At 33.5% G+C, this 27,511-nt stretch overlaps 6 protein-coding genes across 13 annotated transcripts in view; 3 read left to right on the forward strand and 3 right to left on the reverse strand.

Moving 5' to 3' along the window:
* LOC102609987 (40S ribosomal protein S7) overlaps positions 1-27,511 on the reverse strand; it is a 73,683-nt gene that overhangs the window by 10,503 nt on the left and 35,669 nt on the right. The gene's annotated exons all lie outside the window — the stretch shown is intronic.
* Positions 1,427-5,813, forward strand: LOC102610913 (uncharacterized). 4 transcript variants are annotated; one of them, XM_052443623.1, is made up of 12 exons: positions 1,428-1,667; positions 2,223-2,290; positions 2,388-2,580; positions 2,682-2,767; positions 3,092-3,176; positions 3,550-3,628; positions 3,769-3,899; positions 4,061-4,147; positions 4,295-4,407; positions 4,500-4,630; positions 4,954-5,073; positions 5,364-5,813. In XM_052443623.1, the coding sequence occupies exons 3-11, from the start codon at positions 2,452-2,454 to the stop codon at positions 5,064-5,066; spliced, it is 954 nt and encodes a 317-aa protein (XP_052299583.1). In that variant the 5' UTR covers positions 1,428-1,667; positions 2,223-2,290; positions 2,388-2,451; the 3' UTR covers positions 5,067-5,073; positions 5,364-5,813. The 4 variants fall into 4 exon arrangements, with proteins under 4 accessions (XP_052299582.1, XP_052299583.1, XP_006482246.1 ...); XM_006482183.4 differs by lacking the exon at positions 2,223-2,290; XM_006482184.4 differs by lacking the exon at positions 2,223-2,290 and having other exon boundaries at positions 5,461-5,813.
* LOC102611397 (hypothetical protein) lies at positions 6,830-8,193 on the forward strand. The gene is made up of 5 exons (XM_052443626.1): positions 6,830-6,906; positions 7,102-7,125; positions 7,320-7,375; positions 7,477-7,676; positions 7,764-8,193. The coding sequence occupies exons 3-5, from the start codon at positions 7,352-7,354 to the stop codon at positions 8,044-8,046; spliced, it is 507 nt and encodes a 168-aa protein (XP_052299586.1). The 5' UTR covers positions 6,830-6,906; positions 7,102-7,125; positions 7,320-7,351; the 3' UTR covers positions 8,047-8,193.
* On the reverse strand, positions 8,082-11,022 carry NSY (neoxanthin synthase). Of its 4 annotated transcripts, none has more exon segments than NM_001288932.1 (6): positions 8,082-8,348; positions 8,466-8,554; positions 8,684-8,812; positions 9,306-9,406; positions 10,068-10,278; positions 10,709-10,808. In NM_001288932.1, coding segments are annotated over 6 exon segments (747 nt in total). In that variant the 5' UTR covers positions 10,799-10,808; the 3' UTR covers positions 8,082-8,221.
* On the reverse strand, positions 11,342-14,924 carry LOC102612381 (caffeoylshikimate esterase). Its single transcript, XM_006482189.4, has 8 exons — positions 14,516-14,924; positions 14,190-14,219; positions 13,851-13,977; positions 13,613-13,759; positions 13,132-13,262; positions 12,912-13,049; positions 12,534-12,632; positions 11,342-11,834 (listed from the first exon to the last, which is right to left on the reverse strand). Exons 1-8 carry the CDS (start codon positions 14,660-14,662, stop codon positions 11,607-11,609), a joined length of 1,047 nt encoding a protein of 348 aa, XP_006482252.1. The 5' UTR covers positions 14,663-14,924; the 3' UTR covers positions 11,342-11,606.
* On the forward strand, positions 24,822-27,255 carry LOC102612685 (uncharacterized). Its single transcript, XM_006482190.4, has 4 exons — positions 24,822-24,989; positions 25,927-26,121; positions 26,219-26,282; positions 26,527-27,255. Exons 2-4 carry the CDS (start codon positions 25,961-25,963, stop codon positions 26,830-26,832), a joined length of 531 nt encoding a protein of 176 aa, XP_006482253.1. The 5' UTR covers positions 24,822-24,989; positions 25,927-25,960; the 3' UTR covers positions 26,833-27,255.

Raw genomic sequence — 27,511 nt, forward strand, 5'->3', positions numbered from 1 at the left:
AAAGACCTCAATTAGTAAAGCTTCAACAATCTAGATAACTTTTCTTTTGACTCCTTTTTGACATTTTTCACTTGCCTTTTGTGAGTGCATGCACAGTGAGAAGATGTTAATAATGAATTAATGAGCCCCTTTGCCGGCAACATCTAATAAATTTAACTGAAGTTGGATGGACAAGAACTTTTATGAAGGCTAGCTTGAGGATCTACAGTCCTATGGAGCTAGCCAGCATGTAATAGCGCATGTCCAACTTACAAGGAAAACACTTTTTTATGCAAAAAAAAACTATATATGCAAGAAAATACTTGGAGAAAGCAACTGAAAAAAGTCCAAATGATTCAGTTTTTAATATATTTATATCTTAAATGCCCATGTTAAAAACACATTTGTCTCCCCCATGTTCTCATCCAAAGCTCATTATAACTTTCTGCTTCTTTCTTTGCTGTCAAATTGCAAATAAACATTCAATTGGACAAAATAAAGTACCGAAATTTGCTTCTGTTGAAGCTAGGGATGTATCCTGCTAACTTTACTTGATTGGTCAAAGTTAATAGTGATTTCTTTTTTGCTTCATCCGTTGAGATGTATATCCATTTCAGAGATTTTTTAAAGATCATAAATATGGGAGGCAAAAACAAGATAGATAGAAACCGATGAAGATGTGTAGACCACCAAACGCTGCTTTGAAAATAACTTCCAATATCATTGTGTGCCTACATGTGCTTGTACAGTCTTACAATGTTAACCCCTTTGTTTGTCTACGTGTTTGCCTTGTCTTTCTTATTTAATGTTGTTGGCTCCTACGTATTGCACAAAACTTTCCCAGGTGAGGTCGCTATTGAATTATCTGGCTCAAGCCTAGTGCGTACACGATAACATGAAGTGCCTCTAAAGTTACCCCATATATGTATTAACGTGTGCTCTGAAAATACAAATTAAAAATCATCTGTTCTTATATTTTAAATGAGATGCTTTCAAAGTTTCAGGACGATACTGTGGCTTGATTTAATCATGCCGGCCCTGCGTCAGATTTTGTATATACGTGTGATCAAAGTTTGTCGAATTGGCACTGGCTGAAGTGTTGATTTGGGGGCTGATTTATCTGTAGGCTTGTAATGCTGTTGCAGTGGTGGCCTCAAATATCTTGTGCAATCTTAATCAAAATTGAATTAAACAACACATGGCCAGTTCTGATATATCTTTCCCTAATTTGTTCTTTTGCATTGGTTTCTTTTTAATAGCCTGAAAAAAATAATAATAACAAAAACGTGCTCATTGCGGCCCCACAAAATGGCGTGGCCCTTTATTGAAACGTTAAAAATAAGTCGGCCTTATTGGGCTTACATCTACAATGGGCCGATTCTGTCCAAATTTTAGTTGGTCCGGCCCGGTTCAAATGGTCTATGTTATCTCCGTTACCTCTTTCTGATTGCTTTAGAAGATTCAACTCGGCTGGCTTTAACAATTAACACTAAAGCAAACTGAATTATCAGCATACACAAATTTGAAGCTTATTAATTAAATTAGTAATTTTCTTTTTTAATTTTTTTTGCTCTAGCTTGCATTATATCGTCGTTGCGCGTAGTCTTCACCGGAAATATATATATATTTAAAAAAAAAATGATGTCTCCAAGGCCAAACTCTGACGATCGAGGATCTTCTAATTTCAGGTAACAAAAATAAATCTCAAATTCAGTTTTCCTTTTGCCGTTTTGTTCTTCAATTGCTTGGGGCTTTTGCAAAACCCTAGCTCTCTGTTTGGTTTAATCGCTAAGAAATTTTTTGAATTTAATTTCACGCTTTAATGTAGGTTCATTAGAGGCTGAATTATAGTATTTAGTTTCAGCTGACTATGTACTCGAATAAGCTCGTAATCTTCGAGCTTAAATGAAGAGAAAAATGAAAAAACCAAAGTAAAATCTCTAGTTCTATGTTTTTCGTTTTCTGCCAAGAACTATTGAAACAAATTGAAAACAAAAAATGAATCATTTTGTTTAGTAATGTTGGCCTCAGTTGAGTGAAATATGCAATGTTAGTTGACTGATCCAGTGATATTGCAACAACTGTGAACCGCGGTTGAGCCAAATACATACCAAGAATCTCATGTGGATTTGCGTATCAGTACACTGTTGTACTGAATTATTCTCCGAATGACTTCTTGTGTATTGTTTTGGCGTTTGAGTTGTAAGTGTTAATAATAAAAAAATCATTTGTTTTAATTTTAGGTAGTTCCACATGTCAGTTGCAAGAACAGAAATGAAAAATTCTTAGCTTTTCAATTTTCACTCCATTGGTATTTGCTTATTTTTTCTCTATTCTTTTTGGTGCTGGATATTCGTAGCAAGTAGCAACTTGTAATGATTTACTTTTCTATGCACGTTTTCCACTAGGCATACTCCATTACAGATACTTCATATAATTGCAAGCTTTTTGAGGATATGGTCCGTTTACTCCATGTATCGCTATTTGTCTCAAACGGGAGTTTCAGTAATACTTTTTATCTTCTGCTGTTTGGTACCCTCATCCATCCTATTTTTGCTGCTGCAAAAGCCTTGGAAGGGCAGACCGCTCTTGAATACGCAGGTCTGTTTTTATTGCAAAATGAGAGATGTGGATGAGAGAAATTGATGCTTAATGATCTTCTATTATATGCCCCTTTGTCAATAATGTCACTTATTTTTCAGATGGTGCCTTCTGTCATTAATGGTGGCATAACAGCTTTATATTTTATCTTGTGGGGAAAGGGACTCAAATCATGTGGACCCGTTAGGTAGGTTATCTGATTCTTAAAGAGTGTTTGTTGATTGTTATTTAGTCTTTATATGTTTGATTGTGTTTCAGTGAACCTCAAGGTATTATTTTAAGTTTTATGCTGAGATTGCATGCTGATATTAGCCAGTCTGCTGGCTAGGGCATGATTGGCTTTAACTGAAGTTAAGGATCTTATGTTGTCTCTTCTGGATGTCTTGATGCTGGATAAAGTGTTGTTCTGCTTTTAATCGAACTCTTTATTAGGGTAGTTGGTGGTTGATTTTAACTTGCTGGCTCTTTATTTGAGAAGTTAGTTTTGATTAACATTTGTTTTGGCCTCTAGAGCTTTATTGGCAGAGTATTCTGGTGCTGTTCTTGGAGTACTATCTGCAGTATTGTATGGACGGAGGGGCCATGTATGGAAAAAGGTAATTTTCTGAAAGATGCTTCACTATTCTATTGACGAATTTTGCTTATAGTATCGATTCTTCTCAGTTAAATGGCACTTTGGTGGAAACTTAAGCATAGATTTGTAATCTTGCAATTGTGGGCAACCTTAGCTGCATCTTGTGCTTAAGGAAAAACCGATATCCTCACAATGCCAATAAAAATTGAGTTCTGCCAATGCTGGTTGAAAATAGAATCCAATAAACTGATAGCAGTTTCAACTTGACAGTGGAACTCAAAGAGTATTTAACCAGATATAAAATATGAGTTCTTCCGTCATAATAATTTATTATCACCTGGGATGCTCAAACTGGAAATTACTAATTGGAATGGTGTTTTCTCATATTTTACCAGGTAGGTGGGCTTATTGCGATTTTGGCATCTTTCTACTTCTTATCTCAAGGCTGGGCTACAGAAACTTCTTCTCCATTCTATATCCTCTTTGAACCTGAATTTTTATAAGCTAATAAATGCTGATATATAAGTGATTTTCGTTTTTCTTTCTTTTATTCTTTCTCCTTTACTTTTTAATCTTGTTCCAAATGTATTGTGATAAACTTAACCTGAATATACCTTTTAAAGATAGTCTTGATGCAGAGCTTCGGACTGAACAAGTACTGGGAATGAAAGAAATGGTAGTTCCCCTACTTGCTGGAATCTTATCAGCCTTGAGAAGAGTGATTGCACGGCGTGTTTCACTCAAGGTGTTGACATTTTTCTATCTACATTGATCTTGTGCATTTTTCATTCAGCCCATATTCCAGTTATTAGCCCTCCCCCTCATGGCCTCACCTCCTCTTTATTTTTCTAGCGGGTGAAAACTGATAAATAATCCTAACATCAATTTGGCCATTTCTGCTGTCAGAATACACTCAAGAGACGACTTCATGCTATCACTATTACTTCTGCAACATGTTTTCTGTTTCCTGTAGCTATGTGGGACTTGATCATCGTAAGTTTTGTTATTATAATTCAGTCCTAAGAGTAACTCTAACAGACATACTTGTTTGTGGAATAATATACTCATTTTATAATCTATCATGGGATTTGGTTTGACGGAGATTTTTTTTATATCTCTTTCTGTTTTTGACCACTTCAGGGGTCAAAATCGAGTAGCAGTGTGGATCTGCCATTTTCTGCATGGGCTTTTCTGAGCACTACTCTCTTTGGGATTATCTTGATATTCTATGTTGACGCTATGGCAGAGGAGAGGTACCTTCTACATACATGCATCTCTGGCGTCCACAACTTACTGGTGTTTGATTAGTTCACTCATTAATTATTGATACAACTATTGTTTGTAGGTTACACATGGTTTTTTCTTCTCCAAGGCATTTAATGGTAGCTGGAGGATGCATTATTGTCATGGAGATGGTGTATAAGATGGACTTTTCTCTTATAGGCTTTATCATTTGCTCCTTAATATTGGGTTTTGGTATGCCTCCAAATAAAAGTTTTTCTTTGTTTCCTTTGCCTTTAGTTTGTTGTGGGTTCCATTTCTGTATCTTTACAATGAATACACCAGGGACAGAAACTATACAAGTCATCTTTTAGTGCAAGGAAGTTGAAGGAAAAAATGCATGAAAATTTAGAATTAAAATACACACACACCATGCCTAGATGCACTCTTATCTGGCATCTGAATCCGACTCAAGGATATTTTAAGGATACTTTTTGTGATGATCATTAATTTCTCTTGAACTTATGTGTTCTATGTTTGATAGCTTATGCTTTTTTTTTTTTTGCATAATCTTGTAGGGATATATGAGGCCACTTCCTTGGACCATGGCAGGAAAGACACTTTTCAAAAACCAGATCTATCAAACGGGATGCTGGGGGATGAACTTCAGATGTCTTCACTTCCTACTTAGGAGTAAGGTGAACACATCTGCCCTTTACTTCTTTTTCTTATATGATCTTTTAAGATCCACACACCTCTTTGCTTGATCTATGCTGCTGCGATTCTCAACATTTTATAAATTTGAAAGTTCTACCCTCTATTGGGGGCTATATGAGGTTTAATGAATCCATGGAAGCAACTTTTGGCCTTTTCAAGCAAGGGAGAGATGGATGGAGACCTATCTCTTCCTCTAAGCCTTAATTTTTGTTCCCCTTTTCTGGGTGATGGTACTGACCGATCTAGTTTATCAATGCACTTGCTGTTTCAGGAATATCAACAGCATATCCTGTTTTTGTTTGCCGCATTTCTGGCAGAGATTAGTTTTGTCGCCAAAACTTATCGGGTCTCTAACACTGCTTGTTCAGGATCTCACAGTCAAATTCTTTGTTGGAGACATAATTGGGATCTCCGAAGTAAATGTTAAAATGATTGGAAACTTCATAACAAATTGTCAATGGTTGGAAACCCTCGATGTGGCCGAATAGGAGACTTGTGAGGAAATGAGACCGCAAAATTCTCCTCTTTTTTGTTCATAGTTTCTGTTTGACTAACCCGTGAAGGGATCCCACAGACGATTGATTATACCGTATGAAAAATTGACTCAACTGACGAAATTTCTTGAAATAGTGAACATTTTATATAGTTTTGACTCGCTTGTGGTGTACTTGATAGTTACTATAATTAGCGGAGTTAACTAAAGAATATTTGTTGACACTAATCTATATTTCTCTTGAAGCATAACAAAGTATGTCTTGAAGCTTACAATACAGATTGTAAATATATCATTTTTTGCTACAGGTATTACTTGATGTAAGAAAAAAAAAACTAAAATTTAACCTTATATATCATTCTTTCTAATCTTAACGCTGACTTTCACTATTTTTATCGTCTATTGCTTTAATTAGAGTTAGACTACAACTCAATAAAAATTAGGTTAAATCAATATCATCAAATTTTCATTTTGCATTCCTTCAAATATGATACAAGCACAAATTGTAAAACAAAAAAAAATGGGAAAAATTGAATACAATTAAGTTAATTTGATGAAACCTAAACTCTCTGAAGATGTTGCCGGTGCTCTCAAAGACCAACACCTCCCATAAACAGCTATTAAGTTGTCAAATCAATATTCAAGACCTATTGTTGATGATGGTGGTGCTGGTGTATCTAACATTAGAAAGTTGCATTAGAAAGTAGTAACTAGAGTCAAATATTAAATGCTCATTTGGGCCCCAAATGGACCCGATGTCCAATTACAGATAAAAATTACAAATAAATGAATTAAAATAAAATATCTGAGAAATACTTTAAATAATCGTAACAAAAAAACAATTGTGCCCTGATTTTAAATATAAATTGTTTTTGTCGATAATTTTTTTTTCAATCACTGCTACATCTTACCATTTTTGGGTTAAAAATATACATTAAAATTGATGAGGTTTAACAAAATTTGGAAAACGAAACAAAAAAATAAATAAATTATATATATATATAACCTTCGTCTCCATCAACTGTGACTCGCTAACACCCCCCATTAAGCTAAAGGCCACTAATTTCGTCACGAATCCTTAAATGCCCTTCTCTATTACTCACAACGCCCACGTTCTGCTTCAACCAGTGAGAAATACAAGTCCTTTAGTGTGCAGTCACACCAACTGTTTCAACAAAAAAGAACAAACCCAGAATTGGAATGGATTGAAATTCATCAGACGCAATAAGCTGTTAAAAGATCTTTCTACTTGGGGCATTGGCGGGCCTTGTAATTACTTTGTCCAAGTTTTTGACCAATCCCAACTTGTTTCTGCCATCAGGTTCGTTTCTTGTCCTGTTTCATGAATCGTAATATCAGAATCTTTCATCTGTATTCTTTATGTGATGCCCCGTGTAGCACGATGCGTAATGCACACCTTTTGTCTTTTAATAATTAGCTTGTAAGAACGTTTGATTAATTGATACATTTCCGAAAATACGATGTCATTTTCTTCACATTTTGATTAACGATGCAGGTATTGTCACGAGCATTCCGTCCGGTACGTTGTTATTGGTAAAGGCTCAAATTGTCTCTTTGATGATCTTGGTTTCGATGGTTGTGTTATCTTAAACCGAATTGAGTTCTTAGAGAGGAAAGAAACAGGAATATACAGAGTGGGAAGTGGTTTCAGATTTAATAGTTTGGGGATGCAATGTTGCACCGAAGGATTCACGGGTCTTGAGTTTGCTGCAGGAATTCCCGGGACAGTGGGTGGAGCAGTTTACATGAATGCTGGAGCAAATGGGCAGGTAATACAAGATGGTTCTTTTTTTCAAATATGTAGATTATTTGGAATGTTCGGTGCATCAGGCGGCTGATTGAGTTGTTCCTTTTTTTCCGGTTTTCAAAGGAGACGGCTGGCGTCATTGATAGTGTCGATATTGTTACACTCGGAGGAAAGCTTCAGAGAGTTAGCAGAAATGATCTAAAGTTTGGCTATCGCTCATCATCATTTCAAGACATGAAAGACTTGGCGGCCATTGTTGCCGTCACATTTCAACTGCAGGAGTCAACATCAGCTAGGAGAAAGCAACGGGAGTATTTGGACAGGTGATTTGTGAAAGTGATAAACCGTGCTTACTGAAAGAGATGTTTTCTATGTCAATACCGTGCTTATGAGGGTTGGTTTGATAACAGGAGGAGGATGACTCAACCTCTGGGAGAACGAACGGCTGGCTCAGTGTTTCGGAATCCATCTGATAAAGAAGTTGCAGCAGCTGAGTTGATTGAGAGAGCTGGTTTGAAAGGATTTAGGGTTGGGGGAGCAATGGTTTCGAACATTCATGCCAACTTCTTTGTCAATACCGGTGGCTCAACTTCTAGAGACATGCTCAATCTCATTGCTTTTGTCAAGGAAAAGGTTGATCAGAAATTCGGGGTACAACTTAAGGAAGAAGTTCAATATTTTCATCCGCAATGAAACCATTTAAACCGAAACGGGGACATACAAACTGACAGTGAAACAATTGGTGTAAATTAGCAAATGTAATTTTAATTGATATTCCATTTGAATCAAAAGGTTTCAATATTTAATTGATGAATCCATCATTATGTTGTTTCTGCACGAGTTTTCGTTGTAAGCAATGTCCAGTACTTCAAGAGCTTTTTGTCAGTGCTTTGGTGATGACATGAGTAAGGATTCCAATTGGACAAAAAAGAAGGCAGAGAGAGACTGAATGACGGGTTTCAATTTGATTTTGGAGCCCATCCTGGAAAACATGGCTGGATGGGTAACAATAACAAAAGCATCAGTAGTGCAATAATCACCCAAAAAAGACTCTGAGGTTTGTGTGTGAGAGAGTGAGAGAGAGAGAGAGAGAGGAAGGGAGAGAGAGACACCTTGCGGCAAAGAGATCCACAGCTAACAAGTGAATCCAAGCAGAAGCTAAAGTTATCTCACTGGAGAACATCTTTGCTATGCCAGGTAGCTGCAAATGTTACAATATTGTTAATTATGTCAAATTGAAACAATTGATTTACCCCAACAATCATTAGAACTTTTAGTATCTTGACTTGATATTGAATTTGGGTCCAATAAAAGAAAAATATATGTATACCTCTGGGAGCCAGTATTTACTTGCAAACATAAGTCGTAACGTATCAGGTGTCCAGGAGAGATATAGTAGATATGCGTATAGAACTCCAAGCACGACATACGGTATGCTACTTTCCATAGATTTCTTTGTCTGGATTTTGAGACAGAAAAACCCATCACATTCATCGCTCAACACTAAAAATGTCTGAAAGGCTTCCAAGATTTAAGTCAATGAAATTAAAAAACTTCAGCTGAATACGGGGAAGCAACTAATCAATCAAGGGATTTATAATTCATTAGAACTGGGAATCTTTTTTTTTTAATCGTTTATTAGAACTGGAAATTGATTATTAAATTTTGTACATAAAATGACAGTTGTCAATTCAAGGGGAGGCATGCAGGTTTATAGAAGAAGCAGGCACAACCATATAAAACAATCTCCAACAGCTATATTTTGAATCCCATGAAGCTATCAGGAAACTCTTGGAATAAATGAAACAATTATGTCATTTTTTGGTGACATGATAGGCAATATAAATTTCCCAGTCAAGAAGTGATTGGGAAAAAAACAATGTGTATGTGCTTATAAGGAATGAGAAATGCACAGTTTAATGGAAGTTCCCAGATAAGCACCAAAAGCTTACCAGTTCAGCTTTAGGAGCAAAAACCATGAGTGTGTAGAATGGAAGCACACCTGCCGTACCCAAGGTGAACACAGTACTAACAAGCTGAGGGCCTGACAACCCTGAAAAAGTTGTACGGAAGATATTATAATAGGCAGTTAATCCCTAATAACACAGGCATATCTGCAGGGCAAAAGCATTTAATGCAGTTTAATGGTGAACGGAATAGTCTATATTAATAGTGTGCTAATGCTCCAAAGTTCTGCAATGCATGGTGCAGCTAGGACAGAGAGCACACGCACTAACAAAAGTTCTATAAAAATTTGTTTAAAGCATCAAGAGGAAAGAAGTGACCATTTGAGCATATACTCAGAATAACAATCAAACTTACACTTGATTCCATAATGCCAACCAAGTTTGTTATTGCCTAGCGGCCTTTGGGAGTGGATGTTAGTATACTGTAATCTTTGATGAAACCAAAACAAGCAACTAAGAAAGGCATTGATCTCTGAGCAGCACCAAGTTGTGAAATTTTTAGCCGAAATCAATATTTTAAACTACAAAATACTTTCTCCAGTTGTTAACAGTATTGCAGCCATTTCACAATTTTAAAGACTTGATGCATAAACTAGTGAACAAACATCATTTCCCTCGAACAGAGGAAAAACTGGAAAAGTCAGTAATATTAAGATATCCTATCTTCTTGAAACTCTGATGAAAAAAAAAAAACGAATAAAATAGGAAGCCATCAATAATAATGAAACAAATAGTAAACAAGATTACATGAAGCGTGAATGTGGAAGCCTTTTTGATGACGAATGAATTTTGTAACCTGTGGCCTTATAATAACTCTTGATCCTCCAAGAAAACTCCATTCACTTTGCAAGTCAGTTCCAACTCCTGTAATTTGCCGTCCAAAAGTTTCAGCATTCATGCTTCTGGGAGCAGAGGTTAATCTTTGATCCACGCCAACATTACCCCAAGTTCCTATAGGCTGCTACAAACAGTCAATCTATAAGCAACAAAACTTAAACCCAAAGAGAAACCCTCAAGCTTGCACAATAAACAGAAAACTGTTTACTTAATTTATATCATTATATTCATCCTTCAAGCTCATTAGCATTCGATAAACTTCATGATGACTCCTCAAGGGAAATCTAGAAATCCAATTTTGATAATGTACGACCATTAAACCAAACAATTGGCTGATTAATTGGAAACGGGTAAACATTAATCACAGATCTCAGTAGAAATTTAACTAAAAATAAAAATGTGTAGATAAAGTCACTGAAAAACGAAACTTCCTCCAGAAAACAACACATCCAATAGTAATTTCTCCTAAAATTCCAATAAAACCCAGAAAAAGAAAACAATTAACACGGCAAAACCATAGCTTAAACAGCAAAAACAAGAAAGAAACTTACCTTATCCTTGAGTGGCAACACTAGAGGGTGGCATAAGCAAGAAGAGATGGCCATGCTATGAGCAAAAATGAAAATCCCAGCAACAACCATAATGGCTTCTTCTTCATCCGTTTATAAAAGCACTCACTATGTGTACGCTAAAAAGAACAATTAAAAAAGAAAATGGAGCATCCGAAAAATGCTGAAGTGGTGATGTGGGACTTTCTTTCCACTTAAGATGAAACAGAGTGCAGACACGCCGTTACAAAGCCACGAGCGGAATTGAAGGAGACGTCACTACATTCACTCATTCATCTATTATTAGAATTGTTGTGTTGCGTTACACACTCACTGAGCACCGAAAGTGTGGAGGCAAAAGCGTAGCTGAGACAGACACCGTTTGCTCTTGTCATAGTCCCACTTTTCATTTGGAATCTTTTAATGTCCTACACGTGGCCTCACATGGTTGGCTTTAGTTTGTTTCCACGGTAGTTATTGATCCACTTCTGTGTGCCTTTAGGTTAGGGGTCTGGTTTGGTCAACGTTTAATTTGAAGAATATTATTCTAAACAGACATGAGTTACTGAATTATGAGTATGTTCATGCTGTGTATCGCAACAGAAAATATATTGGGAAATTTAGAGAAACACCCGATTAAAATAAATAAAAATCCGCCCCATCTTTTATTTCATCTCCTTATCTTTCGGAATTGAAAGGAAGTTGACACAGCCTCTATACAGACGAAGGCCCTTCCTCTAAAGGAATGTAACGTCGACCAAGTGTGCCATGATAATGTGAATTGCTGAATACAATGTTTCAATCTAATGCACCGGACAGTTCTGTACATTCAATACCAGTCTTATTTCCTATTTAACAACAATCAAGCTCCTCATTTTTATTAACTCCAGCGAGTGATCAATCAACTGTCAGTACTACTTCTGCTGTGATCATCGAGCCATGAAATGATATCAGCAAATACTCGAATTATCATGTCATCAGGCTCGCCCTCCAGAAGTGAATGAAAAGCATCCTTGTAAAGAATGCACTTCTTGTCCTTACTGCTCGCTTTCTCATACAAGGCTTTGCTCACCGATGGGTCAGTTACAGTATCATTCTCCCCATGCAAGATTAGCAGTGGCAGAGAAACCTGTCGCAATACCAGAATTAGTTATATCCGATGCAAGATTTACACACCAATGATGTATGAGAATGTTCTATATCAACCAAAACACTTCTGTTAAACGAAAGTTTCATTCTTATTTGAGATTCTTGTACACATAAAGATTTAAAATCAACTTGAATTTGCAATGCCACATACCTTATCCGGTAAATAGCTCGTTTTCTCTATCCAGTAAATGTCTAGCACAATAATATTCTCATCTTGGTTTTCTTAGTTATTCAAATTGAGTTCAAGCCTGTTCATGAACTTTATGAAACATGTTCAATAATGGGATAACACCTGCATCCCTACATTACGAAATGGATTTCTTAGTATTTAATTTTCTACTTTCTTCAAGTTCATGTTACAACCTTTTTTTAAGTTATCAACTATGCAATTTCTGAGAGCCATCACTAATTCAACAATTTAAATCAAAAGTTCCTACTAGACAAGCCCCTCTGAGTCAACTGACAATAGCCTTTATGCGGGCAGAGAGAAAGGTCATGAAAAATCTCAGAACATATGCCTCAAACTGGTTAAAGAGCATGAAAACATAATTTTCTTGCCTTTTCCAACTGATATACTAAACATGATCGGATGCAAGATAAGTTTCCTCAAAAAAAAAAAGGACAAAAAATCATAGGCACAGATGATATCAAAATTCAATATTAAAAATTATTGTCATGCCTTTTCCAACCGACGTTCTATCCCTTCAGTGGTTTTGAGCAGCTCTAGAGCAGTCCGCAAGCGTGGTTTATCCTTGTAAACAATGACATTATACTTAGTCTGCATTCAACAGGAAAAATGAGAGTATTTAGAATCAACAAGTGGATGGCAGAATGAATAAAGAACTTAATCAAATGCAGGGGAGGGGGGGAAGCTACTACCATATGATATCACAATCCTACATGGCTCCATTATATTATTTGCTATAAAGCCACAATTATTATAAATGCTTTGCTTTAATTTTAGTCATTGAAAAGATCTAAGAAATATCCATTCCCCCCCCCCCCCCACCCCACACCCCAAAAAAAAAAGAGAGAGGAAAAAAAAAAAGGAACAAACCAGTTCTCGATTCTTCAAATCTCTAAATGCAGCCTCAGCCAAATCCTTTTGAGGAACCAACTTATGCTTTGGAAGAATATTAGCTATGCCAATCAGGATTTGTTTTACTAAAAATGGGGGCACCATGTCATCTGCAATCTATGCAAAATTTTGAGTTAATAGAAGGGAGGTATGTCAGATTCTAAGACAGTTTATAATATAATCAGGTTGAAGAAAATACTTTGCACATAGGTGCAACAAGAATAGCACCGCTCCATGCATTAGGCTGTTTAAGGTGCACCTTCACTGCTACAGCTCCACCAAGAGACTGACCAAAGAGGAAGCTCGGCAAAGTACGAAACTCAGGGTACTCTGCCATGTGAATCAACCAAAACATAAACATCAAGAACAGACAAGTATCTTGATCATAATCTGTTAACCAAATGTAAGATGTTTGTTATGTGTACTATAATAATTGCCCTTAAACAGATCATTTCAATATACTTTGCATTGTCTCAAACGATGACAAAATCAACAAACCAGAGAAAGTTTTCTTCAAAGTAAACAAAACAAAGAATTCGTAAATGAAGACAACAGATTGACATGGAAAGGGAAATGTTAAAATCATCAAACCTAAACCTACACTCAAAACAAAATTTAATTCTATCGCCATTGAGGGTTTCAAGGATTCCAAGATAAGGCTCTAAAACAACTTGGCACACCTTTGATGTTGGAATAATGCTCGATGACATCATCAACCAGCCGGTCAAAGCTGGGAATGTAGCCATGAAGACCTGCTGAAAGGCCAAATCCAGGGTAATCCATAGCGAAAACTCCGTATCCAGATGATGCCAACTTCCTTGCAGTTCCTGATAAAATGCCACCATGTAAGGCTCAATTACCGCACCATGCCTAAGGCTATAAACAGTTAACTGCTACTTAATGCTAAGAGCTACATGCCTTCAAAGAAAAATGTGCAAGTGTCTCCATAACCATGACAATAGCACACCAGTCCTTTGGGTTGAGAGGTCTCCGGAAGCCAACTTTTACAGAAAATTTCCACTCCTCTGGAATTCACCTCATACGACTGCAAAACAGCAAACAATGTGACCTTCTTCAGTTAAAAGCAAATTACAGCAATGTCAAAACACAAAAACAGCAGGACACAATGCTTTTTTATACTTTAGCCAGCATCACCGATCACAGCTTGGGCCCAATTCCACTTTTTTGGGTAGAAAGACTCCCTTTCGTACGAAATGTAAACAGAAAGTAATAAAAGCTGAAGTTTTGACTTCTTACCTCCTCCGTTTTCAATCCATCACAAGTGGCCTGCAAAATAGCCAAAAATAAAATAATCAAACTATAAACTTCATTCAAAGATATATCCATCATCCTTCTAAAGTACAACACTTCATCAGCACCATTGAACACAACTGATTCAGCAACAATCAACGGACCAAATTATTTCCTTTACCAACTTTTCATTTACCACAAACAAATCCCACTTAACATCATCAACTTCCAATAACAAAACAATATAAAAATAAATAAATAAATAAGTCAAATTAAAAAAACGAATGCCAATAAGCGAAAAACATGAAAAAGAATGCAAAGAATAGAACCACCTTCAATAAAATATGATCAATATTAAGCTGGATATCCTTAAACGCCTCACGTGCCCGGCGCCTATTGGGAGCCTCATCCATGTTAGCGTCCAAAATCTCGCTCAACTCATCGCTTATTCCTGGAAACTTCAGCTTTGCTGCGGCCATTATCCTTCTTTTTCCTCTGAACCCAATTAACCCCGCACCCAAACTCTTGGCCCTCGTACTCAATCAACTTCACGTTATTGTTAAAATAACAAAGAAAACAAAGGTGAATGCTTTCTTGGGTTTTTGCTTTAAATACCACGTAAAGGGTGCAGTCACAGCTGACCTTAAAGCCAAATTTGGAAAGTATATTAATTATATTTTTTTTTTTAAAAAAAAAAAAAGGAGAAAAATATGAACGTATCATGAATGGTGTTTGTTTTTGTGGACCGGGAAAGTGGCCAAAACTTATAGACGAGGTCTGACTTTTATTATTTTCTTTGTTATCTTTTTCTTTTTCCTTTTTTTATTGGGTCGTTGAAGATGCCGTTTGAGTGGGAGATGCCTGCTTTCAAAGTTCAAACTTTTATTTGCAGTTTCTAGATTTCGTTTTAATTAACATTTGGGTCCCTTAATTTTGATAAAATCATAGAATAAAAATATAGTTTGAAGCTTTCTTCGCATGGATCTTCAATGTGACGCCAAGTTAAAATTAGAATACAAATTTTATATCTAATTAAATTTACGTGGCATGGTTAAATGTCATTTATTAATCATTAATAAATAGTATTATTATCACAATAATAATCAACTAATAGTCAATATGCAATTGATAAAACTATAATTATAATTTAATCAATATATACCTATCATTGTTGACTTGTTGTCTTTCTTTTGAAATAAATACTATTATTTTTTTATTTAAAAAAATTAATTTAGGGTGGCCGTGGAATGTGAATGTGATGTCCCTTCATCCTCAATGCCCGACTTATTAGAATTTAGAACATAGCAGCGCTGCATTGTGTCATTTAGGACCTGTGTGAAAGAATTATGAATTATGTCGTTATGTACGCTTTTGTCAAAGAAATTAGTGAGCCAAATGTTATTTCTCTATTTAATAACTGTTTTGCATTTTCGTTTTGTTTTATTTGTTAATTAGGCGGCGGTTGAACACGAAACTCGTTTTGGACCCCCTTCGAAGCCTCGGTTGACGTGGTTGGTGACTATGAGGGAGCGCGGCCTTCCCGTGACGGGCAGTCGTCTTGGTGCGTGGGACCGCTGCTCTACTTGCGACACGTGGCCCACAGCGAATGCGAAACTGTGTATATAATATAATTTTCACTAATCACTTGCATAGTATACGACCGTGTCAAGCTCCCATTAGGGGCTGGGGTCTGCATTTAATAGGAACTTGATACACTTGATCACACTCCATTTTTTAATATAATTAATCTTATCTTCTAACATACGAAAATTTATATTCTTTTTATTTTTTAACTTGTCTTAGAATTCTTCCAATAACATATTCTAGTATAATATATTTTATTTTTTAATATATTAAAATTTATAATTTTTTTATTTTGTAACTTATTTCTTATCTAATAAAAGATGCTTAAGTTATTAAAAAAATAGATGAACTAAAAATTAAAAAAAAAGTAAAATATACATTTCAATACAATATATTTTATTCTGTAGTGTATTAGAATATATATTTTTCTTATTTTATAATATATTCCTTACTTTAATAATTTAAGGGTATGACTATTTGAGTCCATTAAATTTCTTTTTATAACTATCATAAAAAGTAAATATTTTTAAAATTTTAATATTCTAAAATTTCAAAATTTCCCATTAAGCTATTTTCTTATCAATTTCACTGTGCATATGTTCTCTCTCTACCATCACTTCTTATAAATTAATCTCTCACTTCACTCTTTTTTGGCTATGAATTATTTTGCTTCTTTATTTCGACTGCATCGCCTTTTGTCATTTGAATTGGGAAATTTGTTGATTATATTTTTAAATTGGTAGTAAGATTTACAGCTTTAGCCAGTTTCTGTAACAAACGGTTCTATTCAAAGAGGTTGGTACGAATAAGGAATCTTTCTCCCTCTTGGAATCTCGTTGACAAGATGGCAAAGGGTACACTTCTTGTGAAATCAAAAATGAAATAAGATTTGGGAATGTGTTAGGAACATAATGAATTCAAAGCCAGAAAAATAAAAAAATTATTGTGTTTCATGGTTAATTAAAAATGTTGATACTAATTTTGGATGGTGGTTTGTTCCTTTAAATTCGCGGTAGTCCATAGCTAAATTGATTTTGATTATTTGCAACAGACAAACAATAGCATTCATTTGTAGTTGAACTCTAAAAGAAAAAAAAAATTGAAGGAATTGGTTTGAGCTAAAGATTTGGGAGAGAAAATATACGACTAATTAGGTAAAATTTTCAAATTTATTTTTACAATAAGTATTTTAATTGAAAAAAAGGTGTAAAGAGTTAATCTATGATTTAAGGACGTGTCTGCGTTAAAAAAATGAGGGTGCCCGAATATCTATATGTGTGTGTAATTATGACTGTGCTAAAATAATAAATACTCGAAGTCGGAAATTAATTGATCCATTTTAATAACAATAGTGATAAGATTCTAATATTTGAGTCTTAATTTAAATTCTAATATTATGTGTTACTTATTTATTAGAATATAGATTAAAATTATTTACTCACCATCTAATGAATGAATACCACATTAGTTTTGATTCAAATTTATGACTTAAATACTATGATACCTAATATTACTCTTTTAATACCAAGAAAATTAGCTTCAGCTATCCCCACATCACCATGGAAATGAGTCCGAACTCTAAACCAAACAAATTACCAATTTCGTTAGAAATTAAATCAATCCAAATCTAATTCGATTGGAACGAATGGATATTATTTGCCTAAATGTGAAATTGCGACTTTTCTCCTACCCTTTAAGCCATGTCATTTTCTTTCATTCTAGTACATGACATGCGCTTCAATGGAAGATTTGTTCATGATTGGACGCGTTCGCTATGATAATTAATTAGGGATGGCAATGGGGAGGGGAGGGGAGGGGACCAATCTCCCCATACCCATCCCCGATATTTTGCATATGTCCCCGTCCCCGTCAAAATTGCTTGAGAGAATCTCCATCCTCTCCCCGAATAATAACAGGGGATCCCCGAGGGTCCCCGGTCCCCGAATAATTAATAGTCTAATATATTTTTTATTTTCGATTTTAAATTAATCATATTAAAATAAACTCATACCGCTATTGTAAGCTCGTAACCAACTTTGACAGCACATTAAGGCCTCCAATGTGCTTGGATGAAGTTTGTTATGGTATGAGCTCACAACTCTACCACTAGTGTTAAAAGCTGATTCAGAAGCAACTGTTGTAATTGGAATTGCCAAAATATCTCTAGCAATTCGAGCTAATGTAGGATACTTATTAGCATTTGTCTTCCACCAACTCAAAATATTAAAATCTTCCATCCGAGATATAACTTTCTCATCCAAATATGAATCTAATTCATCTGCAACAACTGCACAATCTCCATTGTTTACATAATCATCAAAACCTGTCATCCATTTGGTTGCTTTCTTATAAGAATCCCCTGTAGATCTAGTAGAAGAACTACTACCAGTATAATCAAAGCAATAAACAGTTGGTGAAAACTTCAATTAATACTCTTCAACTAATTCCCGGCAAAGGTTGACCACTTTCCCAACATACAACTATTTTAATATTTATTATTTTTAACAATATTTATAATTTTGTTATTTATTTATTAGTAATTTTAAAAATAAAAATAAAATTAAAAATTAAAATGGGGAAATGGGTAGGGGATGGGGATTCCACCTCATCCCCGTCCCCTCCCTGAATAAAAAGTTGGGTAAAAAATTTTTCCCGTCCCCTCCCTGAAAAAAAAATTGGGTATAAAATTATCCCCGTACCCTCCCCGAATGGGAAAAATCCCTGAGGGTACCCATCCCCGTGGGGATTTTTGCCATCCCTATAATTAATTGCATTTATTAACAGTGCTTATATCGTTATTAGTTCAATTTAATTTGACATGAAATTTGACGTATATGGATGGAGATAGATAAGCCCTCACGAAATAAATTTATGAGTCACATCCATATATTTTTTATGAGAATACATTAATAGTATGTTTATTGATCAATAAATGAGAATGGATTAGAATTGGAATGAACTAAAATTATAATGAGATAATATTATAATAGAAAATAAAAATTAGAATAGATTATTTATTTTAACTATTAAAATTGAAATCGAAATGAGTTGTATTATCATTAATGTGTTTACTTTATTTTACAATTTGAATGAATTATTATAATTTAATAAAATACCTTTAATTTATTATTACCATTATTTTTATTATTATTATTATTATTTTATTATTATTATTAAGAAAATTATTGTTAATAATAACAATAGTTGTTGTTACTGCTGTTGTTGTTATTATTATTTTCTCCCTCTTTTGTTTATTTTCTTTTTCTCCTCTTCTTTTTCTCTTTTTTCTTTTTATCTCTCTTTTTGTAAATTCTTCGTTACTTCTTCTCTTTCTTCTTTCGTTTTAAATTTTTATTTTTCTATTCTACATCGTTTCTTCTTCTTCTTCTTCTTCTTCTTCTTCTTCTTCTTCGCTGTCTATTATTTGTCTTCAATCTCTTTTTTCTTTTTTTCTTTTTCTCTTTTTCATTACCTATTCTTCTTCGTTTCTTTTTTTTTTTAATTTATTTTCTCTTCTTTATTGTTTCTTCTTCTTCTTCTCCATCTATTCTTCATCTTCAAATTAAACCGATGGTGCCACGCGATGAATGACGACGTGATTCCAACGTGCTGTGCTACGAGATTTGGGTTTGGTTGCTGTGAGATTTAGGATTCGATTGCTTGCTGTGATTTTCATTTTGATTTTTTTGATTTTTGATTTTTTTATTATTTAAAGGGTAAAATTTTATTTAATCTCTATATTTTGAGGTTAGTACCCGTTCAGTCCCTATATTTTTAAAAATAACTCAAAACATCCCGATATTAAATTATTAGCACATTTCCTCTTACTTTTTATTGCTTTTGGCTTAATTTTTATAATATTACCCTCTTATAATTTTTTTTTGGACATTAGTAAAAAGAAAAAAAATTAATTATCAATTTAATCTTAAAAAATAAAATAGAATCAAAATTAATATATGTTGCTATTTTGAAACACACTGAGGAATTAATATATTAATTTTTTTATTATTAATGTCCAAAAAAATAGGTAATTTAATTATTTTACAATAAATTTTTTTTTGACACACGTAAACTTTCACAAAATTTAATATATATTCTTTTTGTTTTTATTTTATTTTTGGGGTTAAATTGATAATTTAATTTTTTTATTAATTTTATAAAAAGAAATATTATTGTAAGAGGGTAATATTATAAAAGCAAGTCAAAATAAATAAAAAGTAACCGCAAGGATGTCAATAATTTAAGGGTGGAGATGTTTTGAGACATTTTAAAAAATATGGAGACTAAATTGACACTAATATTAAAATATAGGGATGCAATAAGCTTTTACCCTTATTTAAAAAAATGAGAAAGTTATAATAATGTAATTGAAGAGGGGGTATTTTAAGAAATTCTAGACATGAGAGTCTGATTCTCAAGCTGACTTAGAAATCAAACTCCATAATGATTATTAACTTGGTGTGGGCTCTACGAAAATGAATCTTATTCCTTCCCTCATTCATCAAATAAATGTTGGTTTCATTCTGATTCGAAATTCCCATTATTGAATTTGGAAAATAAACTCACCATAAAATGAATATATACAATGTGTGGTTTAATTCTCTAAAAAGTTTCCACTTTGACATAAGGCGGATCATAATTGAAAAAAAATAATAATAAGCCAAGAGAGATAACACATTTTCCTTCTATCATCCTCTTCAAATGCTTTAAGCCAAGATCAAATATAAAGTTTTTATGTAACTTTATATTTAGGTTATTGTGAAAACAAATAATAATTGTAATGGATTGTGCTTATGCATAGTTGTTTATTTGTATAAAACTTAGGTCTTATTTTATAGAGAAAAAAAAATTATATTCTCCTGCTAATATGTCAAAAGTTTACTTACAACCAATCTTAAATGGGTTGTTGTAAACTCGTGGGTAAAATGATGAATATACATTTCTCTCTATAAAAGTATTCCTCCGATTTTATAGATAAAATTTATTGCAGTTTTGTTTTTGAACATAATTTTGTAAGAAAAAGAAATTGTTTAACAAAATCTCGCAATAGCTGACTATCATTTATATGTTAAATATATAAGTTCGAAGTAACTCTTAAACTAATTTTTTTAGTGTAAACTAGGCTCATAGCCTTAAGGTCTTTAGGTTTAAAAATGAATAAGGAAATTATGCAGGGATTTCTATTGAAGTTTAGTCATTTTACTACTGTGGCACATACTCTTTACAAAAACTTATTCTAAACTCCTTAAATTTGTAAAATTTCGCTATAGTTATGTTGAACTAAATCATGAGTCCACCAGTCATGATCTCCCATGTAATTTTATGCATGAGGTAGGAAGTCATCGTAAAGAGGATAGCTAGTCCACAAACATAATAAAACCACTCAATATGTTAAACTATATATAGATATTTTTGGAGAATTCCACGCGTTTAACGGGATACCGAGATCTAGTTTACTATTAAAATTGAACAGCTAAATTTTAAAAATTTCAACATTTAACTATTTGATAAATACTATATGGTACGATTTAAAAATTGATTTAATTTGATCATACACTTATATAATGAAAACTTATTATATTTTTAAAAAAATCATTATTTAAAAATTATATTTATAGCATCTTATCAAATTTTATTTAAAATTTAACATTATTGTTCGCTTGTGGTAGAAGTGTGGTTGCTTCTCTTTACGAAGAGCCCTTTAATTTCCATAATGAGTTTTTTAATAGGTTAGGGCAGCAGGATCACGTCCCCACGATGGATTTGTTTGGTGTAGGTGATCAGTTCTAATTAATTAATACTTAAAAGATAATTTAATATTATAATTTTAAGTTTTTGTTTCATTATTAATATATAAATTAGAGATTTAACATTTTTTAATTTTTAAATTTAAATTTATTATTTAAATTTATAATTTTTTTTTTTTTTAAAAAAAAGAGGGAGTGAGTCTAGTTTGGGCTTTTTTCCTAAATCTTTATACAGACTCTCATGTGGAAGGCTTGAGTCAAAGTCCTTGCCAATGGGCCGGACCGCCCGGACTTTTTTGCGAATTGGTCCTTGAGTAATGATGGGTCTTCATTGCGAAAGGCGGGTGGTGGACATACGTCCGTCAGCTAGTCAAACATTGCGTTGAGCCATTTATCAGGGGACGTGTCAATGTGACATTGGTCTGTTTGTGGGTCCACAATTTATCATCTTACGCTTACCTCACATACGGGCCGGGCTTACCAGACTGAGCTTTGTCTATTGGACTAGGTTGGCCTTGATTTATGGGCTAAATTGCTCGCGTAAATTAATGATCTTATCCTACTACCTTGGACTAGGCTTTACTAACGTTCCCCACAAACAATGCCTATGATGGGTTTGTAGAGCCTGATATTCAGTAGAAGAGTGAATTCCTTCCCCCGTTCGTATTATTTCTAATTTAGCCCATCCAAGAAAAGAAATTATAACCAAAAAAAGTATTTATAGTGTAAAATTACTATATTTTAATCAAAACTCTAGGAAGAAAATAAAATCAAACACTTCCTCAAAAATACAAAAAGGGGATTAGAGCTGCAAATGCATACACCCCTCGGACAATTACTCGAAAAGGAGGATCACGTGTCCACTTTATCACCTTAACCTGGTCCCTACCACCAGTTCGCATCCACGTGTCAAAATCACACATGAGAAATTCAATTCTGATGCGGTGGAGATGGAGGATGGGACCCACCACATGATTGCCTTTTACACGCTTCTTTTAAGCTACCGATGCGTGATTTGCGCGCGTGATTAAAAAAATAAAAGAAAAACCTCTCACTCTTTACTCTTTACCCTTTGGTCTTTAGTTTAGGGATGACAATGGATTAGATCTGATCTAAGATTCACGTTATCTAAATTTAATCGGATCAGATTTAGATCGATTTAAAATAGATTTAGATTGGATTTGAATATTGATGTGTGGATTTAAAACGGATCTAGAGCAGATCTGGATCTATCTTAATATCTAAATTCATATTCATATCCACTCATTTTTTTATTTTATTTTAAAAGTTTCTTAACAATTGTAAAATTATAATGATAATAAATTTTATTCATAGCATATTAGTAGTATTTACTATGCATTTAAACTCTTAAAACTTAAAAGTTAGTTTTGTAAATTTAAAGGTCAACCAGCCCCAAAGCATGTACATGTAATATTCAAATTGCAAGTCAAGTAATATAACATAGAAATTTATTTTATTATATTGGCCAAATAATTTTTAAGGAATATAGTTATTCATATATTTAGTCATATATGGACATAATAAAAATAATAAATGACTGAATATAAATCATATTTAATTTGTATGCCATTATCTAATGTTGTAGGAATGACGATAGATGTATCGTGGAGATTAGAATGATAAAGGAGACAATAGAATATTATATTGATCTTACTCCTGCAATTACTTATGAATGATATTTTATTATCTTTCTTATTTGTTGTTTTGGTATAAAAGTATAAGCTACATATTATATTTTTGAGAAAAATTATATAATTTATTTGTTATCAATTCATTTTAGCCTTCTAAAAAATTATTACTTTTTTTATTATTAAATTTTAAAATTCATGACGGACTAGAGCAGATTTAGATTTTTTTTTTTCAGATTTGGAGCAGATATAGATATTTATTTCTTTTTTAAATTTAGATATGGAGCGAAAAATATAAATTCATGATAGATCTGAAGCAGATATAAATCTTGATATTTATTATAGATTTAAATCTAAAACAGAATAAATCCAACCCATATCTGTCGCATTAACATCTCTACTTTAGTCTCGTACTCTCTCTCCTGCGATTGCTTCGATCTTTCGTAAAGACATTTAAAAATAAAAATTAAAAAAAAAATCTAGAAATGATCAAAATAAATCGTTGAAAAGTCAGACGAGTTGGAATCTCATGGAAGCCAGCCATGACACAACACTACACTGGATCTAATGCTTAGTCAAAGTCAAACCGCCGGCTACTCCTTTTCTTTCCCGTCAACAACCGCAGCCTACTTTTTCTATTTTATTTTCTTCTTTTTTTCATATTTTTTATTTCACTCATTTATTTGTATTCCTTTTTTTTTGTATGAATGATCCATCGTAAATAAAATTTTGAGCAAATGAAAAAAAAAATCTAAATAATTCATTGGTTCTAAAGACCCAAATAATATTAACATCGTCAAATCAGGGTAATGATTGCATTTGTTTTGACAGTATAAATAGGAATTAGAATGAAAATTTCCCATCTTGTAATTATAATAACAAAAGAAGAAAACCAAGTTTGACGTATAGAACTTCAGCTTATAGCTCGTGCATACCTTTTATCCAACACGTTACTCACTAAAGTTGAACTCATTTGAAAAATACAGAAACATAAACGAGTTAGTCATAATATGAATACAATACAAATAAATATCTGTTGACTATATGTATTATCTTTAATTTTTTATGTAATAATCAAATATCAAAAGCTTAAATAGAAACGCAATTTAATATCACATTCACAAACTCCATAAACTATCGTTGAAAAGTTCAAATTAATAATTTCTTTTCACAACTTACATTTGTCTTTAATAAAAGTCTATTGAAACCTACCTCATAAATAAATATTACAAACACACACAAAATAAACTTCTTTCCACATATAAGATATATATATATATATATAAAGAAAAGAAAAGCGATTTCCTATTAGTTGGTCGATAATTCTCAAAAATTATAATTAATGCTATAACAATTTATGTGATACATATAATTTTTAACGACAAAATTATTTTATAAATGGTATTGTTCCAATAAGAAATATTCCTAAAACACAAGAAAAATGCATACTCTTATATATTTTGGATAAAATAATTTGTATTAAAATGTTTTTTTTTTTTTTACTTTCTAGTTTATTTTTGAATTCCTTATCAAATAATAACTCATTATATAAATATCAATAAATATTTTCATAAAAATAGTGTTCGAGGTTGTACCTTATCTCTTGATATAAAAATATTCTACTCTATTACCAAAATTCGATTCACTTTACGTAAACATCCAATCAGCGTTAAAAACGACACCGTTCATCCCAATTTAGGAACATAACCACCATCATTAGTTCACTGCACCTTCTACAAATACCAGCAACCACCCCTCTCCTTCTCCCCTTTCCCCCTCCACCGTGGCATCTTGTTCGCTCTAATCTGTTCGGACGATTCGTTCAGGTAATAAAACGCTGCGTTTCAGTTTCTAAATTTAGATCGTGTAGATCTGGTCCTCTGTATCTCCCGTTACCGTTCAAATAATTCTGTTACCAGTCAAAATTCAGATCTGGCCTTTAATAGCTGTATAATCCAAAACAATAATAAAGGGAAGAATTTGTTAGCATGTTTTATCTGTCTATTTGTCTCCTTTAAATTCGATGCCTGAGAAGTTTTCACTTGCTCTAAAATCGAAATCGAACCGTTTCGTGTTGAATCGATTCGTTCGATTTTCGAGAGTTTTGTAGTTTGATTAGTGGATGAAGTAGTTCGAAGTTTTTTTTTTTTCAAGGTTTGTTGTTTGTGTCTAGATCTGTTGAACTCATGAGTTAATCTCGTCGTTTTCTGTTTTGTTCCCTCGAAATATGTGTTTTCCCTTCTGATTTTTTTAATGATTTTGCCTAATTTTTCTCGAGAATTAAAGAGATTTATGAATTGGGTTTGATATTTTAGTTTCAGATGTTGATTTAACAGGATGAGAAAATACGAAAATTCGGCCTTGTTTGAGGTTCTGTTGATGATTTTGTCTAACTTTCTTGGCTACCAAACAGAATTTTGAATTAGTTTTCATATTTTTCTGTTCGATGTTGATTATTTTTGTGAATGAATCAGCCGATTTGTTATTTGCTTTGCAGAGAAAAATATTTATTTATTTTTTTGTAATTTCTTTGCTTGATTTTTATTTTTTTATTTTCATGCTAGACGTTGATCATCATAGTTGAACATGATTTTGATTTTTTTTTCTCTTTTTTCTTTTGGTGAAAAAATCTCCTGATTTTCTGCTGGGTTCCTAAGAGAATTTTCTGTTGTTTTTCCTGAAACAAGAGAGACATGTGATTTGAGTTCTATATTTTATTGTAACAGAAGCTGATCTTTTGATTTTTTTTTTTCTTTTGAACAGGCGTTTTTCTGTTTATTAAAGCGGGTTTTTGAAGATGAACCAGTTCTATTATCAGAAGAACGCCTTTGGCGCACACGAGGAGAGGTGTGACTCGTTCTCCGTCTCTGGTCAGAGGGAGTCTGTTGTTTGCCCTAAGCCTCGCCGTGTTGGAATTTTGTCTAATATTCATAACAGGCCATTGAGAAGGCACATGAGGTAAAAATAATGTTGTCTTTTTCAAATGATCTGTGTATACTCTTTTGAGTTTGTTGAAGATTAGTTTAGTTCTAAGAAAGTTTTGATTTTTTTGCAGTCATCCAGTTGAGGTGTCTGATTCAAAAGCTGGGGCTGAGCTTCTAGACATTATTCTCATGAAGGTATTCACTTGCCGCTTTTGTCTAACTTGTATCTGAGAGATATGTATGATCATTTTGTGATTGTTATCCATGTAGAAATTGATTTGAATAGATAGAAAGTTGCTTAGAAATAATCAATCTATTGCTTTTGTTTATTTGAGTGCCATACTTATGGTAGGTGGGATTGTTTTGTCAAATTCTTTCATGATGGAACACATTAAATGGTGCTGGTCTGATTTGTATATGCTTGTTTTGAACATTATAGGAGGGTCATGGGGTGGATCAAACTGCTTCCCAGGCAGCATCTTCACCACCTTTTTTCTGTGGGTCTCCTCCAAGCAGGGCTGCCAACCCTTTAATCCAAGATGCCCGTTTTGGAGACGAGAAACTTAGTCCTTTGTCTTCATTGCAAGTGCCACCCCCTTCTGGTTTACCATCTCCATCGTCATCAGCACGTAAGGCCGGATGTGCTAGAATGAACTTTGGGCTTAAACCAGCCACTGTTAGAGTAGAAGGATTTGATTGCCTGAACAGGGATCGCCAAAATTCCAGCATCCCTGCTATGGCTTAGAACTGCATAAAAGATGAAAAAAGAAGCTGTATATAGAGAAGGAAGCTGAGCGCCAACATAATTCAACAAAGCACAGCAGACCTAACACGAGGGAGTTTTGAATATTTTTGAAGAGAATGTAAGAAGATATGGTAGTAGTGTATGTATATATGTAAAATGTGTTTTTCCATTTTTATTTTTTTTTTTTTGGCCGGTGATCTATCTCATTGCTAATATCTCTGTAAGTATTTTGATTGAGCAAATGAAAGAGAACGGCAACTCGGGGACGTTTTGAAGAGCTTGGCATGGCCGGCTCTTCTTGTAATATAAGATTTAGTATTGGGAGGGAGTTGTGATAAAGGAAAATTTGTATAGAGGGCTATTGCCTATTGGTGACTTAATGTTAGTCATTGACGCATGTAAATGTATTTTGGCAGTTGTTAATGGCCTGGCTTCCGTTCTTTCCTTGCAGTTTTTCTCTCTTCCTCTCTTCTGCTAATTGCTAAAAGGGTACTCGAGTGATGTTTGGACATTTATATTTTATATTGAATTTTGAATTTTTTAATTTTTAAATGGCTATTGTGTATGAAAAAAAATCATCGGATGAGATGGGATTTTATCGATGACTTCTAAGGAATGATCTCATGTTCTGGACAGATTGTGGAGTTGTGTGTTATATTAAATAATAAATAATAGCACA

Source organism: Citrus sinensis, chromosome 6, assembly GCF_022201045.2.
Source record: "Citrus sinensis cultivar Valencia sweet orange chromosome 6, DVS_A1.0, whole genome shotgun sequence".
Classification (NCBI taxonomy): domain Eukaryota; kingdom Viridiplantae; phylum Streptophyta; class Magnoliopsida; order Sapindales; family Rutaceae; genus Citrus; species Citrus sinensis.

What these genes read in the sequence shown, in the direction of transcription:
- NSY (XM_052442929.1), bottom strand. Translation starts at nt 10,798, where the DNA reads ATGGTTGTTGCTGGGATTTTCATTTTTGCTCATAGCATGGCCATCTCT. An exon ending in TTGCTCCTAAAGCTGAACTG is followed by an intron (nt 8,867 to 9,305) that starts GTAAGCTTTTGG and finishes GAAGCCTTTCAG; the next exon opens with ACATTTTTAGTGTTGAGCGA. An exon ending in GTGGATCTCTTTGCCGCAAG is followed by an intron (nt 8,349 to 8,465) that starts GTGTCTCTCTCT and finishes TTACCCATCCAG; the next exon opens with CCATGTTTTCCAGGATGGGC.
- LOC102611397 (XM_052443626.1), top strand. Translation starts at nt 7,352, where the DNA reads ATGAATGCTGGAGCAAATGGGCAG. An exon ending in ATGCTGGAGCAAATGGGCAG is followed by an intron (nt 7,376 to 7,476) that starts GTAATACAAGAT and finishes CGGTTTTCAAAG; the next exon opens with GAGACGGCTGGCGTCATTGA. An exon ending in CAACGGGAGTATTTGGACAG is followed by an intron (nt 7,677 to 7,763) that starts GTGATTTGTGAA and finishes GTTTGATAACAG; the next exon opens with GAGGAGGATGACTCAACCTC.
- LOC102612381 (XM_006482189.4), bottom strand. Translation starts at nt 14,662, where the DNA reads ATGGCCGCAGCAAAGCTGAAGTTTCCAGGAATAAGCGATGAGTTGAGC. An exon ending in ATGGATTGAAAACGGAGGAG is followed by an intron (nt 13,978 to 14,189) that starts GTAAGAAGTCAA and finishes GCTGTTTTGCAG; the next exon opens with TCGTATGAGGTGAATTCCAG. An exon ending in TAGAACGTCGGTTGGAAAAG is followed by an intron (nt 11,835 to 12,533) that starts GCATGACAATAA and finishes GTATTGCGACAG; the next exon opens with GTTTCTCTGCCACTGCTAAT.
- LOC102612685 (XM_006482190.4), top strand. Translation starts at nt 25,961, where the DNA reads ATGAACCAGTTCTATTATCAGAAGAACGCCTTTGGCGCACACGAGGAG. An exon ending in CCATTGAGAAGGCACATGAG is followed by an intron (nt 26,122 to 26,218) that starts GTAAAAATAATG and finishes ATTTTTTTGCAG; the next exon opens with TCATCCAGTTGAGGTGTCTG. An exon ending in TAGACATTATTCTCATGAAG is followed by an intron (nt 26,283 to 26,526) that starts GTATTCACTTGC and finishes TGAACATTATAG; the next exon opens with GAGGGTCATGGGGTGGATCA.
- LOC102610913 (XM_052443622.1), top strand. Translation starts at nt 1,618, where the DNA reads ATGATGTCTCCAAGGCCAAACTCTGACGATCGAGGATCTTCTAATTTC. An exon ending in GGGGCCATGTATGGAAAAAG is followed by an intron (nt 3,177 to 3,549) that starts GTAATTTTCTGA and finishes ATATTTTACCAG; the next exon opens with GTAGGTGGGCTTATTGCGAT. An exon ending in AGAAACTTCTTCTCCATTCT is followed by an intron (nt 3,629 to 3,768) that starts ATATCCTCTTTG and finishes ACCTGAATATAC; the next exon opens with CTTTTAAAGATAGTCTTGAT.